This window comes from Plodia interpunctella, chromosome 1 (genome assembly GCF_027563975.2).
Source record: "Plodia interpunctella isolate USDA-ARS_2022_Savannah chromosome 1, ilPloInte3.2, whole genome shotgun sequence".
Lineage (NCBI taxonomy): Eukaryota > Metazoa > Arthropoda > Insecta > Lepidoptera > Pyralidae > Plodia > Plodia interpunctella.
In genome coordinates this window covers 10,658,871-10,675,563 of record NC_071294.1, presented here as the reverse complement: position 1 = coordinate 10,675,563, position 16,693 = coordinate 10,658,871, and the positions used below count along the sequence as shown (strand labels likewise).

At 37.6% G+C, this 16,693-nt stretch overlaps 1 protein-coding gene across 3 annotated transcripts; it reads left to right on the top strand.

Annotated features, from left to right (window-relative positions):
* The first annotated feature begins 661 nt into the window (after positions 1-661).
* On the top strand, positions 662-16,661 carry LOC128671162 (zinc finger and SCAN domain-containing protein 2-like). Of its 3 annotated transcripts, none has more exons than XM_053747438.2 (17): positions 662-834; positions 1,153-1,251; positions 2,006-2,111; positions 2,418-2,653; positions 3,103-3,295; positions 3,501-3,706; positions 4,138-4,336; positions 4,488-4,630; positions 9,148-9,285; positions 10,361-10,516; positions 10,755-10,899; positions 11,521-11,725; positions 12,675-12,738; positions 13,265-13,420; positions 14,099-14,218; positions 15,186-15,308; positions 16,037-16,661. In XM_053747438.2, the coding sequence occupies exons 1-17, from the start codon at positions 700-702 to the stop codon at positions 16,142-16,144; spliced, it is 2,532 nt and encodes an 843-aa protein (XP_053603413.1). In that variant the 5' UTR covers positions 662-699; the 3' UTR covers positions 16,145-16,661. The 3 variants fall into 3 exon arrangements, with proteins under 3 accessions (XP_053603413.1, XP_053603404.1, XP_053603396.1); XM_053747429.2 differs by having other exon boundaries at positions 4,135-4,336; positions 15,189-15,308; XM_053747421.2 differs by having other exon boundaries at positions 4,135-4,336.
* The last annotated feature ends 32 nt before the right edge of the window (positions 16,662-16,693 follow it).

Sequence of the window (16,693 nt, the reverse complement as noted above, 5' to 3'; positions counted from 1 at the left end):
TATAGTTATGTGCTCTTAAAGTTGCTTTCTTGGAGAAATCTAAACATAACCGACCGTTACGTAGCACACTAAATTATATGCATGATATAACAAGCAACTTCAGTCGAGCAGCAAGATCTATTTACTTACATTGAAGGATTAGGCGTAGACATGGAATTAGTAGGTACTCCGTACGACTAAATCCATGGACGTAGACGACCAACGTCTTGACGTAAAAATACGAATAGAAAATATGAAGCTTAACACTTCGTTTTTAACAATGTTTTTAACAATGACCAAAGAAAAGGTAAAAAACAAAATTGATGGCAGAAAGAAGATAGTTGTTATAGGTACTTAGTTACTTAGGAAGGTGAAGGAAAACATCGTGAGGAAAGCTGCACACTGGTTGATTCTTATTAACTTGTGTGTGAAATGGAGAAGGCCATGGCAAACCACTCCATTATTAATTCCAAGAATGTTGTTGTGTGTGTTTCATTCCACGTAATAACCACGACCCTCAGCCATGAGGAATACGACTATGAAGAAGTTACCTATATTTCGCTTTGCACAAAGCGAACTGTTGCTTTTCAAATCAATAATTTTTGTAGAAAGCGATTGCAATAAGAGGCAGAAACTAATCGCAATTGACTTTGTCATTTGACTGCTAGATTGACTGACGAGATCGGCAAGGAAATAGATGGCGTTTCCGCTGTCACGAAGATGGAAGTCTATCTCTATAATTCTACGGTTTGCAGATTATGTGGAGAAGAAAATGATAATGGCACATTACTTTATTCATGTGAAGAAAATAATCAAACTTTAAGTGAAATTGTAAATACATATCTGCCTATCAAGGTATGGTATAATTATATTGTGGTTGTTTTGACTTCGTCTCATTGTAAAAAAACATGGCGGCCGTCTTTTATTGATAACATTTTCATTTCTCAATTGCTTAAAAGTACATATTCGTCAATTATGATATCTTTGAATAAGTTGAGAAAATTTCATTTTATTTATAAAATGTTAGTTAGCTAATTTTCATTTATTATTGATTTCATATAATGTTTTTCCCATCGTTTCACACTGTCATGAAACACTGGCGCCACAATTTGCATTTGCAATTGACAGTCTTAGTCCAAGAAAATCATTAAAAATTCTTTATATTTTATATAGGTATTGGACGATGGACAATTGCCTCGCACAATCTGTCCTGGTTGTACCATCCAGTTGGAAGCCACTGTAGAGTTCCTGAACCTTATCATCAAAGGCCAAGTACCTAAACTAAACTTGTTCAAGTTTTTATAAATAAGCCTTATCCTATATGTTCTATCGTGGATGAAATCCTTGTTACCTTGGTGCTCGCCACCAAGGTCACATCCATTAGTTTAATGATAACTAAGATATCATACAAGTGTAGCTATATTAGTACATATACACCCACAGGTTACAACATCCCATAACATGTCTTGTAAAGTATAGATAATAATCTTCATTTGACCGAATGTACCTGACCTAACCCCCAACCGAACCGGTTAATGGTTAATTCAAATTACGGACAAACTAAAAGAAATGACACTGCCTTTGAATCCATATTACCAAGCTAAATTTCATACTATTGAGGCAAATAGTCTCGGCATGTTTCCAAAACCGATCTGGTGTTTGTGCTGGTATTCTCAACTATTAATAGTCATATTAATTACATTAATGTAGTAATATATAAGTATATTAATATACTTAATAGTAATGTGAAAGGGTATTTTCTTTTAATGTCAAACGGAGCATTGGATCAAGGTGATTTTTGATGTGGAAATATTTAGATAGCTGGAAAGCGACAATAGGCTTTTTGTGTGTTAGCAACAGAGTTAGTTGGACATTGAATTAGTTGTTGCAATTCATAATTTATATTTCATCTAGGTTGTAGGCTAATAATTTATGGCATCAAGTGGGCTTTTTGGCTATGCCCCTTCTGCCAGGTGGAAGTGGCATATCCTATATCTATAAAAAAAATGTTTTATTATGATTTCAGAAAATATTAAGAGAACTCCATTCTCAAGAAAAGGAGTACAAGAAGAATATAGAATTCAACAATTCTACAGAGTCCAATGTTATTACTGAGAACATTGTATATGAAAGTAAGACTTTATTGTACTTTTCATAACATCCTTATTGAATGTTGGTATTCTCCATTTGGTACTGATGGATTCTATAAATGATAGATTATTGTTATATTTATTAATCCTATAAATGGGAAAAATTCTATGCACAAGTCAAATCACACTACAAGGTCCAAGTTTAAACCTATGTCTAACTGAACATAAGCAGGCTACTCCTCCATGTTGCCAACTGACACCGGCTGCCCATAGGTATACCCAGCTATACATATGGTGTAGCCACACTTTGGGGTTTGGCTGTAACTTAAACATATATGTTATGTGCAGTAAATACAAGTGATGGAGTGTATCAAGTGGAGCATCCCATTGCCCTCCAAGTGGAAGGGCTGGAGAAGCCGAAACGCAAGAGAGGCAGGCCTCCAAAGAAGCTCAAGAGTCCCGAGGAGCTGGCACAGGAGGCCGCTGCGAAGGAACAAGAAATTATTGCGGTGAAAAATGATACTGAAGAGCTCTCCGGCAAGAGGAGAAGGAAAACTCCTACTAGGTTTAGAGAAGCTGTACAGGTATGTTTTATTTTTCCAGGTTGATCTATAAGTTTTCTGTTCTCAGCTATGGTCATTCCGAAATGCTAGTAGTTTGTAGCATTGAGAAATAGTATATAAGTTAATATCCTACTAATATTATAAATGCGAAAGTTTGTGAGGATGTATGTATGTATGTTACTCTTTCTCAGGAATTCTAATGGATGGATGGATGAAGGCACATGGGTACGTTTTATCCCAAAATTCCCATAGGAGTGAGGCCCCTAAAAGTACCTATAAATTTTCAATAAATGCTTTGACTTTGATGTAGTCCAAAACCTAATTCGACATGAAATTGACGTCGAAAAATAGTGAAGTCCTACTTAGTTTCGGTTCAACTAGTTGGACTATACACCCTTAAGTTCAAGAAATGTCTAGTATAAAAAATGTAAGCTAGCAATATTTTTTTTACGGTCTGCTATTGTTTTAAGGGCAAAGAACTAGATCGTATATTCAAAGAAGAGGGAGTGACAGACGGGGAGGAGAGCGACAATGACACCAAGCCTGACATAGAACCGGCAGCCAGAGTGCCCGTGTCGAAGGAACCGGAAGTTATCGGCCACTTGGAGGACTCCGGGGAACTTGTGGTGGTTGTTAAAGGCAAGGGGCGCGGGAGACCTAAGGGTGAGTAATTCTTCCGTACATGGCTATTAACGTCTACATTAAGAACTGGTGCAAATCCGATGCATTTGTTCTGTTTTGTTTATGTCCTGTGTCTTGATTGTTTCACCGGCGCCTAATCGTCACTAACTTATTTGGATCTTTGGTTATCTGAATATTGTACAATATATTTTTAATATTTATTATATTATTTACAAATGTTATGCAGGCCGAATGAAGCAAACCCGCGAAGAGTGTGCCATCTGTGGCATGCAGTTCTCGTGCGTGGGCCGCTACATGTCCCACGTGGCCCAGCACGGGCCCGTGGTGTACCAGTGCCCGCAGTGCCGAGGCAGCTTCAGCACGAGGCTCACCTTCACGGAGCACCAGCAGGCCACGGGGCACCAGGGCCGGAACGTCTTACCCTGCAATGCTGTGAGTTATGGAGTTATTCTAAAATATATAGTTAGTATACCAATCTGACTCATATATAGTGGTTTTCATAGACCACCACTTGCTTCCGGTGAGGGAAAACATCGTGAGGAAACCTGCACAATGGTTGACAGTTTAAATTCACTAGTGTGTAATGTGTATGCTACTACCTGCCACTAGATGGCCGTAAGTAGTCGTAAACGTCATGTCAGATGCCGTATTCAATTGTTTTTCAATCCAGGATCGAAAGGTTAATGAAACATACTATGATATTATTATGAATAAATCCTAACTGAAATGCGGTACCTTTCATTAAGGAAAATTAACGCGGGCGAAGCCGCGTGTAAAAGCTAGTATGGTATATTGATCTTCTTGATCTATATATGTACTTTTAATATGAAATATTTTGGTTATTTTTGTGATTATTCCAGAAGACTGAACAAACCCAAGAGGGTCCTCAGGCTGAAGCCCCACAAGTCCAGGAGGCCGCAGACCTGCCGCCCGTGGACAACCTGATCAGCAACGTGATGGCTTCCACCAGCCTCCCCAGCCTGGACCCTCAGCCGGAGATTGATATTGTTGAGGAGGAGATTGAGGTGACCTTGACCCCTGAGGACCCTTTAACACTCAACGGTGAGTATTACTACATAATATAAAAGAAAGTCGCTTCCCGCTGTTTGTCAGTCAGAAAACTACATGTAGTTTTCATGTGTGATTCATGAATCAGTAGAAAGAAGTGAATTCTAGGTTGAAAATATAGAGTATAAAAAAAAATTGCTTTTAGAATCTGCAACGGTGGACATTACTCCAGAGAAGAATGAGCAGAATGAACAAGGGAAAGCGGGCACTGCAGCCAAGCCGAGGTTGAAGTGCAATCACTGTGATAAGACATTCAGCAATAAGCAGAGCAAGTCTATGCATATTAAGGTACAGTATTGTCATAAGTTACACTGATGTCTATAAAGATTAGAAAATTATGGACGAATTTAGGGATTACTGGTTTGTATGAAATTTCTTCATTTTTGGAAGTGAGGTACATGAAATTTTTGGTTTAAATTTGTAGTAAGTATTGGAATAATGTATCGCAGTGGCGGTCAGAAGTGATGAGTAATTATATTGTAAAATATAAAAACAAGATTCTGGAATGGTTGATTGTATCGTATCGTAAACAAGTAACTTAGCAAGTTTCCCTATTACACAGTATTCCCTATTACACAGCCAAACATAAACCCAAACCAGACACACACTTTTCATATTTTACACGAGGCAAAGGTTTCGTCAGTACATCTGCAATGTTATCTTCAGTAGGTATGTACTCCAACTCGATTAACTTTTCATTGATGCAATGACGAACATAATGATACCGTATATCTATATGCTTAGTGCGACGGTGAGCAATTGCGTTATTAGCTAAAGCGATTGCACTTTGGTTATCAATTCTAACTTTGACAACCACAGTATCAGTGATGTTTGCAATATCTTCCACTAACCGTAAAAGATATGTCGCTTCTTTAGAAGCCTCCGATAGTGCAACATATTCCCCTTCTGTCGACGAGAGTGAAACGCAGTTTTGTTTACGGCACTCCCAGGAAATGGTATTCAATCCTAATTTGAAGATATATCCTGAATATGACTTCCTATCCTTGATCTGTCCTCCCCAGTCAGCGTCGACATACCCTGTAATTCCATAATTAAACGGTTCATTAGACTTCTGGAATATGAGGCCTAAGTTATACGTTCCCTTCAGGTAACGCAATACACGCTTAGCTGCCTTCATGTGTACAGACTGACAACATGAATTATACTGAGCCAAGAAGCTCACGGCGGCTGATATGTCAGGTCTAGTATTACAAGCTAAATAATTTAAAGCGCCTACCAAAGACTGGTATCTAAATCTTAAAGTTTCTTGGCAGTTCTTGTCATCACTATGGTAGTCCTTACCATCATCACCCCCATCTGCCAAAACTTTATGTTGATTAAGCTCAAGTGGGACTTTAATCGGCTTGCAATTATCCATATTAAAGTCTTTCAGTAAAGTTTATATAAACTTTCTCTGGTGTAGAAAGAACCCATCATTATTTCTTCTCTCCAAGCCCATCCCTAAGACTTGCCGGGCTTCCTTCAAATCTTTAACTTTAAACACCTTTTGTAAACCCATCAGTAAACTTAATTTACTGTTTATATTTCGAAAAAATATAATAAAATCATCCACATCAAGACATATAAAAATATCATCTTTATAATATAAACAGTGATCAATGTCAGAACGTTTAAATGACATTGATAGTAAGACACTATTTACTTTTTCATTCCATGAACGACTGGCTTGTTTAAGGCCATATATTGCCTTCTGCAATAAACAAACCTTTTTATTCGAATCTTTTTGAACATAACCTTCCGGTAATAGCATATAAACTTTCTCACGCAAATCCCCGTTCAAAAATGCTTTATTTACATCGAAATGATGCACCTGTAAATCATTTTCCGCAGCCAAAGCCAGCAACAACCTTGTTGCAACAACAGAGTTGATCTTCTCACGACCGGTGAAAATGTCTCAAAATAATCTACGCCATATGACTGTGTAAACCCTTTTGCGACAAGACGAGCCTTGTATGTCATTTTACCGTCAGAATCATATTTGTATTTATAGATCCATTTATTTCCAACTACTTTGGCTTCAGGCGGTTTCTCAACTACCTTCCAAACGTCGTGCTCTTTCATAGACTCTAATTCACGTTCCATTGCTGCTTGCCACTCATGACTATCTGGCCTTCTTAATGCTTCTCTGTAAGTCCGCGTTTCTTCCTCTTTATCATTTAAACTATGATAACAATATAATCCACTTTGAGTACTACGTAAAATCCTATTCCTTAAAGGATATCTAGGTTCCTCTTCATGGCAATCTTCAAAATTATCAACATCATTTTCATTTTATGTACTGATTTCATCGTCAATAGATAAGTCATTCGATACATCATTAGGAACTACCGGTGTTGATGTAGATGGCTCTACCTTTGAAGAGTGATCTATTTCCCATAGAACAACATTATCATTATCATCAGTCTCTAGAGGAGAATCAACCTTTGAACTTAATTCAGATTCCAGTTCACCAGATTTTAACTGTAAATCTGAACCTTCGATAAAAATAACATCTCTTCCTGTTATTATCTTTCTTGGATCGCTAGGATCTGCTAATCGATAGCCTTTGGTATCTTCACAGTACCCTACAAAAATATATTTATTTACCTTAGCGTCCCATTTCTTTCTTTTCTCTTTAGGAATATGTAAATAGGCAAAAGAACCAAGTACCCTTAAATCCAAGTTCTGTTGTTTTCCCGTCCACATTTCTTCCGGAATTTTCCCATTGTTTGCACTGTGAGGTAATCTATTTTTGACATAAGCCGCTGCATTACAAGCTTCTGCCCAAAATTTCTTATTTAATGCTTTATCCAATAACATGGTTCGCGCCATCTCCGTTATGGATCTAAGCGACCTCTCCGCAACACCATTTTGTTCCGGTGTGTAGGGACCGTCAACTGATGCCTTATACCCTTGCTAGAAAGAAATAATTTAAAATTATTATTTACAAACTCCGTACCATTGTCCGTCCGTATACTCTTGACTTGTAAACCTGTCTCATTTTCAACATGTACCACAAAATCTTTGAAAGTTTTCAAAGTTTGAGATTTTCCTTTGAGAAAATAAACGAACATTTTTCTCGTAAAATCGTCAACAATGATAAACATGTAATGAGCATCTCCATACGAATGTTCAGACATTGGACCGCATAAATCCGCGTGTAACAAACCAAGTTTGTCACTAGCTCGCTCTGCCTCACTCCTTGGAAAAGGTAATCTGTGCGCCTTACCTCTAATGCAAGCGACACACGGTTCCATTACACTCTTTCCTCCAACTTCGATACTTGGAAGCTTGCGTAAATCACCTAAATTTACATGCCCAAGCCGCCGATGCCAAAGCGCCAACGAGTCCTCAACTTGAACCGTAGCCAAAGCCCCATCTACAACAGGAAAACAGTCATCCAACATATAGATACCCGAGACTTCACTAGCAGTAACCACAAGTTTACTCGTAATTTGGCCCATCGATGAGTGAATCAACTTACAACCATCAGAATCAAAAACCACTTTCCAACCCTTCTGTACCAACTTACTAGTAGACAACAGATTAACTCGCAAATCAGGTACATATGAGCAATCTCTTATAGGTAACAAAACTCCTTTTAAACTTACCAAAATGTCACCCATACCTGTACTTGACATTTTCTCATCATTCGCACATGTCACAACATTGTTATCAGTAACCTTAAAGTCTCTAAACCAGTGCTTTTGAAAACTCATGTGATTTGAAGCTCCACTATCCAAATACCACAACGAGGGATTAAATGAATTATGGACTGACAGCGAACAATATAATCCAACTTTCTTCGAGCTCGGAGAAACCGTTGATACATTTTCTCTGTTTGCATCCTTTTTCATTTCTGGACAGTTTATTTTTCTGTGACCTTGCTTCCCACATTTAAAACACTTTACTGAATTTTTATGTTGTTTCCTTGTTACTAAAGCTGAATTTATAGGCGAAGAATCTTTAGAAGAGCTCTGAACTGAATCTTCTTGTAAAAGCTTTTGCCGAACATTTTCTGAGGTAAGTTTCATCCCTGAGTGCTCTAAAGCCATCCGCAATGGGCGATAAACATCAGGCAAACCTCTTAAAAGTACCACAGCAACTAAATCATCATCGAAACTTTGATTTATCTCCTTCAGCTTTTGAGCGTGACTCATGACCGCTTGAACGTAATGATGCATCGATTTATGATTTTCCAGCTTTTCATCCAAGAGAGAATTCATTAAATTTATTCGTCTATTAATTCCTTTATCCTCAAAAATGGCTGCCAACGCATCCCACACTTCTTTAGTATACGAAAGATTTTGCACATACGGATAGAGTTGAGGTTCCCGAGTCAGTAACAATTTCATTGCGAATTTCCAAGATGAGTAGTCATCATGTCCAATCAATTTGGTAACAGAAAATATCGTGTTCTGGGACATGACCTATTGGAATAATGTATCGCAGTGGCGGTCAGAAGTGATGAGTAATTATATTGTAAAATATAAAAACAAGATTCTGGAATGGTTGATTGTATCGTATCGTAAACAAGTAACTTAGCCACAACCAATTAGCAATTATTTTTACTATTACTTACTGTTGTAAGTAATAGTAAAAATAATTGCATCTTCAAGGATGCATCAGGGGTTGCAAAGTTTAAGTCGTCTTTTCTACATTTGTTATAAGAACTTTCATCCCCCATTATTGACATTAGGGGGTTGATTTTTGAAAAAAAGCCCATGTTTGAACAGGGTCATTAGTTTAGTGATCAACCGATCTTTTCGGAATGATTGATTGATACATGTAGTCTGCCCCCGCAGGCGACGCACCAAGGCGAGCGAGCGTACGCGTGCGCGTCGTGCGGCGCGCGGTTCGCGTACCCGCGCTCGCTGGCGCTGCACGCGCTCGCGCACCGCCGCGCGCGCGCCCGCGGCTTCGCCTGCGACCTCTGCGGCAAGGTGCTACTCTATATATATCTTCGCTGATTTTTCAGATTGACCACAGGTGTAATGGTTAAGACGCCCGCCTATGAACCGAAAGGTCCCAAGTTCGAATTCTACTACACTCCACATGAATTTGTATACCAGTCTGACTAATGTGTAGTAGTTTTCATCGACCACCACTTGCTTCCGGTGAAGGAAAACATCGTGAGGAAACCTGCACACTGATTGATTATTAACTTGTGTGTGAAATGGAGAAGGCAAAGCAAACCACTCCATTAATAATGCCAAAATAATCCTTGTGTGTTTTATTCATTGAATACGACTATGAAGAAAAACATTGAAGTAAAAACTTCTTTAACGGCGTTGTGCACTTTTTGTGATAGGTAAAAAAAATGTTCAACTCGCGTCAGGACACGTGACCCGATCGAAAATTCATAAGACGTCAAAAATGCACGTTGATATTCAAGTTTTCACTTCACTTTTTCTTTTAATTAATTCTACACATCTTAACTCTATGTAACAGCCAAGCAACACGAGACAGTACAGTAGCGCTATGTAGCGGAATCGAACATCGACATTAATACTAAAAAAAAGGTTTTTTTTGTATTTATTACTTTTGGACAAAAGTCGTAAAACAAAAAATGTTAGTCCCTATTTACCTTAAGCGCCTTTGGAAAGTTATGCGTTAGAAACCAGTAACCCTATATATGTATTTGTTAGAATACAAAATCGATGAGGTAATAACCGTGTGTGATTTGTCTCTAAGATATTTATTTATGATCTCACATATGCATTTGATTATATCGATCATGAAACACTTTTTTGAAAGTTCGCTCAGTACGGATTGGATTCTAAATCGATTTAATTAATAGCTTCTTACTTAAAAGATAGGTTACAAATTGAAAACATTTATAACCTTCAATCAAATAAAATGCAATGTAAACATTGGCGTACCACAAGGCTCTACCATAGGACCGTCACTCTTCTTAATTTACATAAATGAAAATAATGAACATGATAGACAGGCAGGCTAATATCTTGCTACAAATGCGGGACCTATGGAATACCCCAATGATGTAATGATGTCCAGGTCCTGAACCACCCGTCGTCGGTGGTGTACCACAAGGAAGCTGAGCACGCGGGGCAGCGCTACGTGTGCAACAAGTGCGGGAAGTCGTTCAAACACAAGCAGCTGCTGCAGCGGCACCAGCTGGTGCACTCGCAGCTGCGGCCCTACGTATGTAAGGTAGTGTGTCTGTTTCTCACTCGCCCTCATTCTAGAATAGAACCACTCTATATATATACTCCATGTATGTCGTATACGACTAAGGGACACGGTTTTGGCAGCTGATAGACAACATCCATATTACCAAATATAACATTAAAATGTATTTCATATGGCCACATGTTTGAAACTACTATCAACATTTTACGATGCTTTAAATGTAGTACATATTAAGACAAATCTTAATTCAATTACGCAGACATGTAACGCGTCGTTCAAGACGAAAGCGAATCTCATAAACCACCAGCTGCTGCACTCGGGCGTCAAGAAGTTCTCCTGCGAGATCTGCAAACACAAGTTCGCGCACAAAACAAGTCTCACTTTACACATGAGGTGGCATACAGGTAGTTATGTTATTTTAAGTTTTATTTTTTACTTTTATCATCGTCATAGATCTTGTTGCATTCAATGAATGACAAAAAAATATTTGTGCATGAAATTTTCGGTTTCCTCGTCGGGAGCCGATCCTGCGTGCACCAAAGCTCGATCGGTTGAAGATATCTGCATCAAAACTGAGTTAAAAGATTCCACTCGAACAAACGAACATGCATACATCGCAAGCAATATATAAATAGTGAGAAATTATTTGAAGACACATACCTTAGCTGACATCATAGCTTTTAAAGTTAATTCTTCTTTATTTACTCTGTTATTCATGATAATAGTTATACTTTAACCGAAGTGGATTACTCTTTGTGTGTTCCACGTCTTAGCCGACTTATGTTAACTAAAGCACTTCACAACATTTGACATAGACAGAAGGAGAGAAAACATCTTTTAGCTTAAATGTATACTTTACATTTATTTCACAACTAAGTTAACAACATGTGAACTTAAAACCTTAAAACATTTTCTGACAATGCGATAGCAAATGTAAAGTATGTATAATCACTATTATAAAATTTTCATACGATCATACGGTGGCGGTTCTGTATAACATGTGGTCTTATATTAATTTATCTTAGGTCAAAAACCGTACTCCTGCACGATATGCGGCAAGAGTTTCAGCCAGAAGGGCAACCTGTCCGAACACCTGCGCATACACACGGGCGAGAAGCCATACCACTGTGCGTTGTGTCCGCGGCGCTTCACAACCTCGTCACAGCACAGGCTCCACGCCAGGAGGCATCAGCCAGAACACGCCTATAAATGTCAGCACTATCCTAAGAGGTGAATTAATAAATATATATATTTATTATTAATTAAATGCTAGCTCAATCTGTGTGTGATTATCACACACAGATTGAGCTAGCCCCAAAGTAAGTTTGAGACTTGTGTTATGGGATACTAACTCAATTATACTATATTTTATAACTAATACATATATAGATAAACATCTAAAGCCCGGGCTAATCAGAAAAAGATCGTTTTCCATCATGACCCGACCGAACCTATCGAACCCACCCGGGACCTCTCGGTTTAGAGGCAAGCACTTTACTGCTGCGCCATCGAGATCGTCAATCATTTGTAATTGTTTTATCTAAAATGTAGAGAATCTTGAGAAACACTTTGTAGATAACGAGAAACTAGTTAAAGTAGTGAGAAATCTAAAGAAACATAGTTTAAAAAGTGAAATGTACAGAATCAAGCGTAATCATTGAGGTAAAGTTATAGAATTATGATCGGAGTGATGAGAAACCCTTCGTGCTTGTTATCCGAGAAAATTAATTGTATCTTCAACTGGTATAATACATACTGGTAATGTTTTCACTTGGAACAATAAAGTTTAATAAGTAAATATCTATATATGACAATTGATTTACTATTTCTTTCAGCTAAAGTAAATTTTAGAAACTAGAAAATGATGAGAAATCTCAAGAAAGTGTATGAAAACTAGATTAACATAAAAAAAATCGTTCTAAATATAATACAGTAGTTCAATAAAATAAAATGTCTAATTACATTCACATAATGAGATCAAAAATCAAATGTCATTTTAATTGATCAATTTTATTGCCTCTCATTAAAGTGTTCACGCTTCATACAAGTTCCATAAAATTTGTTGTTTTTGACATAAGGATAAAAGTACCTGATCTGAATTCATGGCAATGTTGTACTGTACGATGTACATGCATATTTAATTGTGAAAATGATAATAATGGAAACAATTCCGTGTCAGAGTGTCGTCGCGGACGCGGCCCGACGCTGAGCGGCGCACGCGCAGCCTCGGCGCCGACAGCAAGGTACGCCTCCTGTGCACACGTTGTCTATGTATTTTTGTGTTCTTGGACAACAACTCATTTTTGAAAGCGTGACTAGATCGCGATGTCTTGCATCTTGATGGGTGGATACGGACGCTGGACAAACGTGGGAGACATCTAAATTTTTATCAACTTGAAACATGTTTCAAGTTGATAAAAATTTACAAAACATAACATCAAGTTTTACCATGTCTATATAAATTGACGATTCCAATTATTTATTTTGTTTAGAAAAAAAGAGACAATATGTGGCCATCCACATCAAAGGGGACTTTATGGCGGCTGGCACTTAGGTCTTTATTGCCGTTGTTCGAATACAAAACAACGTCCTTTTTGATTTGGACGACCGCATATAGCAAAAAAAGAGTAACTAAGCCTTTTACAAATATTCACATGTTGAAAACTAACTTTTAATTTTGACAATTTGTCTAGGCGTTTCTTACCCTATGTTCGCCTCATATGTGACGCTAAGAATCCAATTCCAGAATAATCTATTCTCTCCCCCCAGCAAACGAACAAACAGATCAGTCTCCTGGTGGACAAGAACCAAACACAGAAAGAAGAAGAAGAAGTTGAGATGGAGGAGGAGGAACGCGTGATATACGTCACATACGACGTGGAGGATTCTAACGAACCTGCCTTCACCATACTGGACCCTGAACAGGTGACGATTGTATACTTACTAGCTTTTAGTCGCAGCTTCGCCCTTGTGAATTTACCACGGAACAGTATTATTTCGGGATGAAAGGTACCCTATGTCCTTCTCCATACTTCAAACTGCATGTATGCAAAATTTCAAAAAGAGTGGTTGAGTAGATAGAGCGTGAAGAGGTAACAAACAAACTTACTTTCTCTTTTATAATATTAGTTAGGATTAAGATACAGCTGTTACTCTGAAATAAGGAACAGATTTTTGCAATTGGCTAATATTTTATTGGCTTGAATGCTTTAAAAAAATTCGTATAGGTATATAAATAACCAAATACAATAATTAAATGTCACTTTAATTGATCAGTTAAATTATGTACATGATTTTAAACGTTACATTAAATTGATCCCAAAATCCTTGACATCACAAAAGATTACTGTAGTACAAGCCTCATATGAAAATTCGTTTATGACATTAGTGTTTAGTTAAAGTGAGATTAAAAGTATCTAATTTGACTAGATGGAAAGTAGCCAATTGTGATCGTTTATTTATTAACCTCGGTCTTATAACTGCACTAACGACAACTTCTTTGCTCTTATTAGCGGCGAATTCGTTCGCGTGAGACCTAATTATCCCCGTAGTAAATTTGACAAAATAATTTACCGTTTTTAATGTACCTATTATGATATTCAGGCGGAGAGCATGGAAGAGAGTAAAGTGGTGTCCACGTGCGAGTTGTACCCGTCTCTGTTGATGCCGGCGCTGGCGCACGAGGTCGACCTCGCCGACCACAGCGACGCCGAACAAACGCCTGTGAGTTTATTGCTTTTGTAGGTTCAATGCGAACAACTTACAAATAGATTTTGGCCGCGAATCCTCCCGTTATTCCCACGGGAATTGCTCACACTAATCAGTGGTTTTTAAACGCGGGTTTATTTCATTTTACGCAACATTCTAGATGAAACTATTCCACATGTTTATTCGGAAAATTTTATTTTATTTTTATTTTAATAAAGGAAGACCAACAGCTGTTAAAATAACAATAGGTAAACACTTAAAAATAAAAAAAGCCAATAACAGGTCCTCACAAATAAAATTGAAGTACTATATACGTAACAAATAAGTTGATTTTTTTTACACTACTGTGAAAAACAACATGTGGTAGGATAAACTAAAAAATTAGTAAAGAACGAAAGGATAATAATACTAAATCTGCAGGTAGCTACGCTCGTGGTGAACAGATCGATATCGACATTACGAGAAATATAATTAAATTTGACATCTCTGCGAACTTTTAACGATCCTATTATTTGTCTTTATTGCGTACAATATAATGCATTTACATCAAAGTCAATATTAAAAAAGGACGTTGAGTGCGTCGGTCAAGTAGATAAACTTGAATCGTATCTGATGCAGATGTGCCCATGACGCTTACGGTATTTCTCCGCTGTATTACTAGCGATATGCTTGGCATCAGATATAACTGCGCGGTGGTCATGGTCGTTATTTCTTAATCATTCTCCCAAGTTCTAATCCTACTGAGTCATGTACAGTAATTTTCATGGACCACCACTTGTTTCCGGTGAAGGGAAACATCGTGAGGGAACCTGCAGACTGGTTGAGTCGAATCGTATACGATTACTTGCCACTGGTTTGCGTTAGGCAACCATAAAAGTCATGTCAGATGCCTTTAGGCGACTTGAATAAAATCCGACATCAGTGCCAGAAATAGCACACTGGATATGAATGTGGAGTGTGTGACCTTGTCCCCGGGCCCCAGCAGCCGGCGGCGGCGGCGGACGCGCTGCAGCTGTCGCTGGCGGCGGGCGGGCGCGCGCTGCGCCTGTTGTCCGCGCGCGGGGACTCCATCCCGCTCGAGATCGCGCCCTACCACCACCTCCAGGTGAGAACCACCCATATCATTTTATTCTCGCCTTTTATTTCAACATTAAATATTTTGCATGTTATGTCAAACAATTTATTACATTTAAATTTAATATCTTTTTTTTTTTCATAAAAAAAAATATGTACCTTTTCTTAATCACTATTTGAAAATCATTTATTTTTGCCTCTTAATTTAAACTTTGCACAAATTCAACATTTTGCACGTCATGTACGTACCTTCCTCTTGAAGCACTATTTTAAAAACCTGAATCAAAATCCGTTGCGTCTTTGTTTTATGCTATGTAATGATTTTACAAGCCGGAAAACTTGCCCTCTTAATCATAAGAACGTTAAAACATAAAAATAAAATATTTGCGTTATTTAACTTTAACAGAACGAGAAAAAACATATTAGCTACCGATTAACTTAACGTTTTGTAACCATTTAAATAAATAAAATAAATAAACATATTGGGACAAATCACACAGATTGAGCTAGCCCTAAAGTAAGTTCTAGACTTACTAAACAGACAATACTATATTTTATAACAAATATAATATAGATAAACATCCAAGACACATGCCAATCAGAAAAATATAATTTTCAATCATGATCCGACCGGGGATCGAACCCGGGACCTCTCGGTTCAGAGGCAAGCACCACCGAGGTCACCACCACCACCACCACTGCGCTACCGAGGTCGGAGGTTTCTGGGCGAACATAAATAATATTTAAATATTTTTGCAGGAAGTAGAGGAGGATACCGAAGAAACTATAGTACATCAGCTGAGCCTTCAAAAGACTGTACAGACCGATGGCTCCAGCCCCGTCACGCATTACTTCACTATTGTATAGTGCATCCCCATAAACCAAGGACTAAAAGCTAATCATGCAACACTAAATTCCTTTTTTTAATGAGTAATCAATTTTCACAGTACTCATTGTCGATTTTTGTTGATAGTCACTATCATCACATACTAGTTCAAACCTGTACATTTATTAACCAAGAATGCACTTTTTTATATTGCTATAAAATCAAAAGAAAACGTAATATAGTTTACTTTTGACTATATTACGTTTTCTTTTGAATACATTTTTTTTGACAATACAGTATAGTGTTGCATGATTATCGCCATGTATTGATCTCTAATTTTGAATTAAGTAGTTACGTATAGAAGTGATATTACAATTATAATTATTAATACTATTTTTTATGATTTTAGTCGGAACAAATTGTAACTTAATTTTAGCTGAATATTTACATTATATTTTTAACAGTATGTGTGTGGTAAACATTTGATTGTACAATTGCTCACGATAATATCGATTTAACAATTATGCTGTAAATATTGATTAAACAAATTGCGTACTCTTTACAAGTGTTTTAATAATACATCAGAAAAG

What these genes read in the sequence shown, in the direction of transcription:
- LOC128671162 (XM_053747421.2), top strand. Translation starts at nt 700, where the DNA reads ATGGAAGTCTATCTCTATAATTCTACGGTTTGCAGATTATGTGGAGAA. An exon ending in ACGTCTTACCCTGCAATGCT is followed by an intron (nt 3,707 to 4,134) that starts GTGAGTTATGGA and finishes TGATTATTCCAG; the next exon opens with AAGACTGAACAAACCCAAGA. An exon ending in GCCTCGGCGCCGACAGCAAG is followed by an intron (nt 12,739 to 13,264) that starts GTACGCCTCCTG and finishes CTCTCCCCCCAG; the next exon opens with CAAACGAACAAACAGATCAG.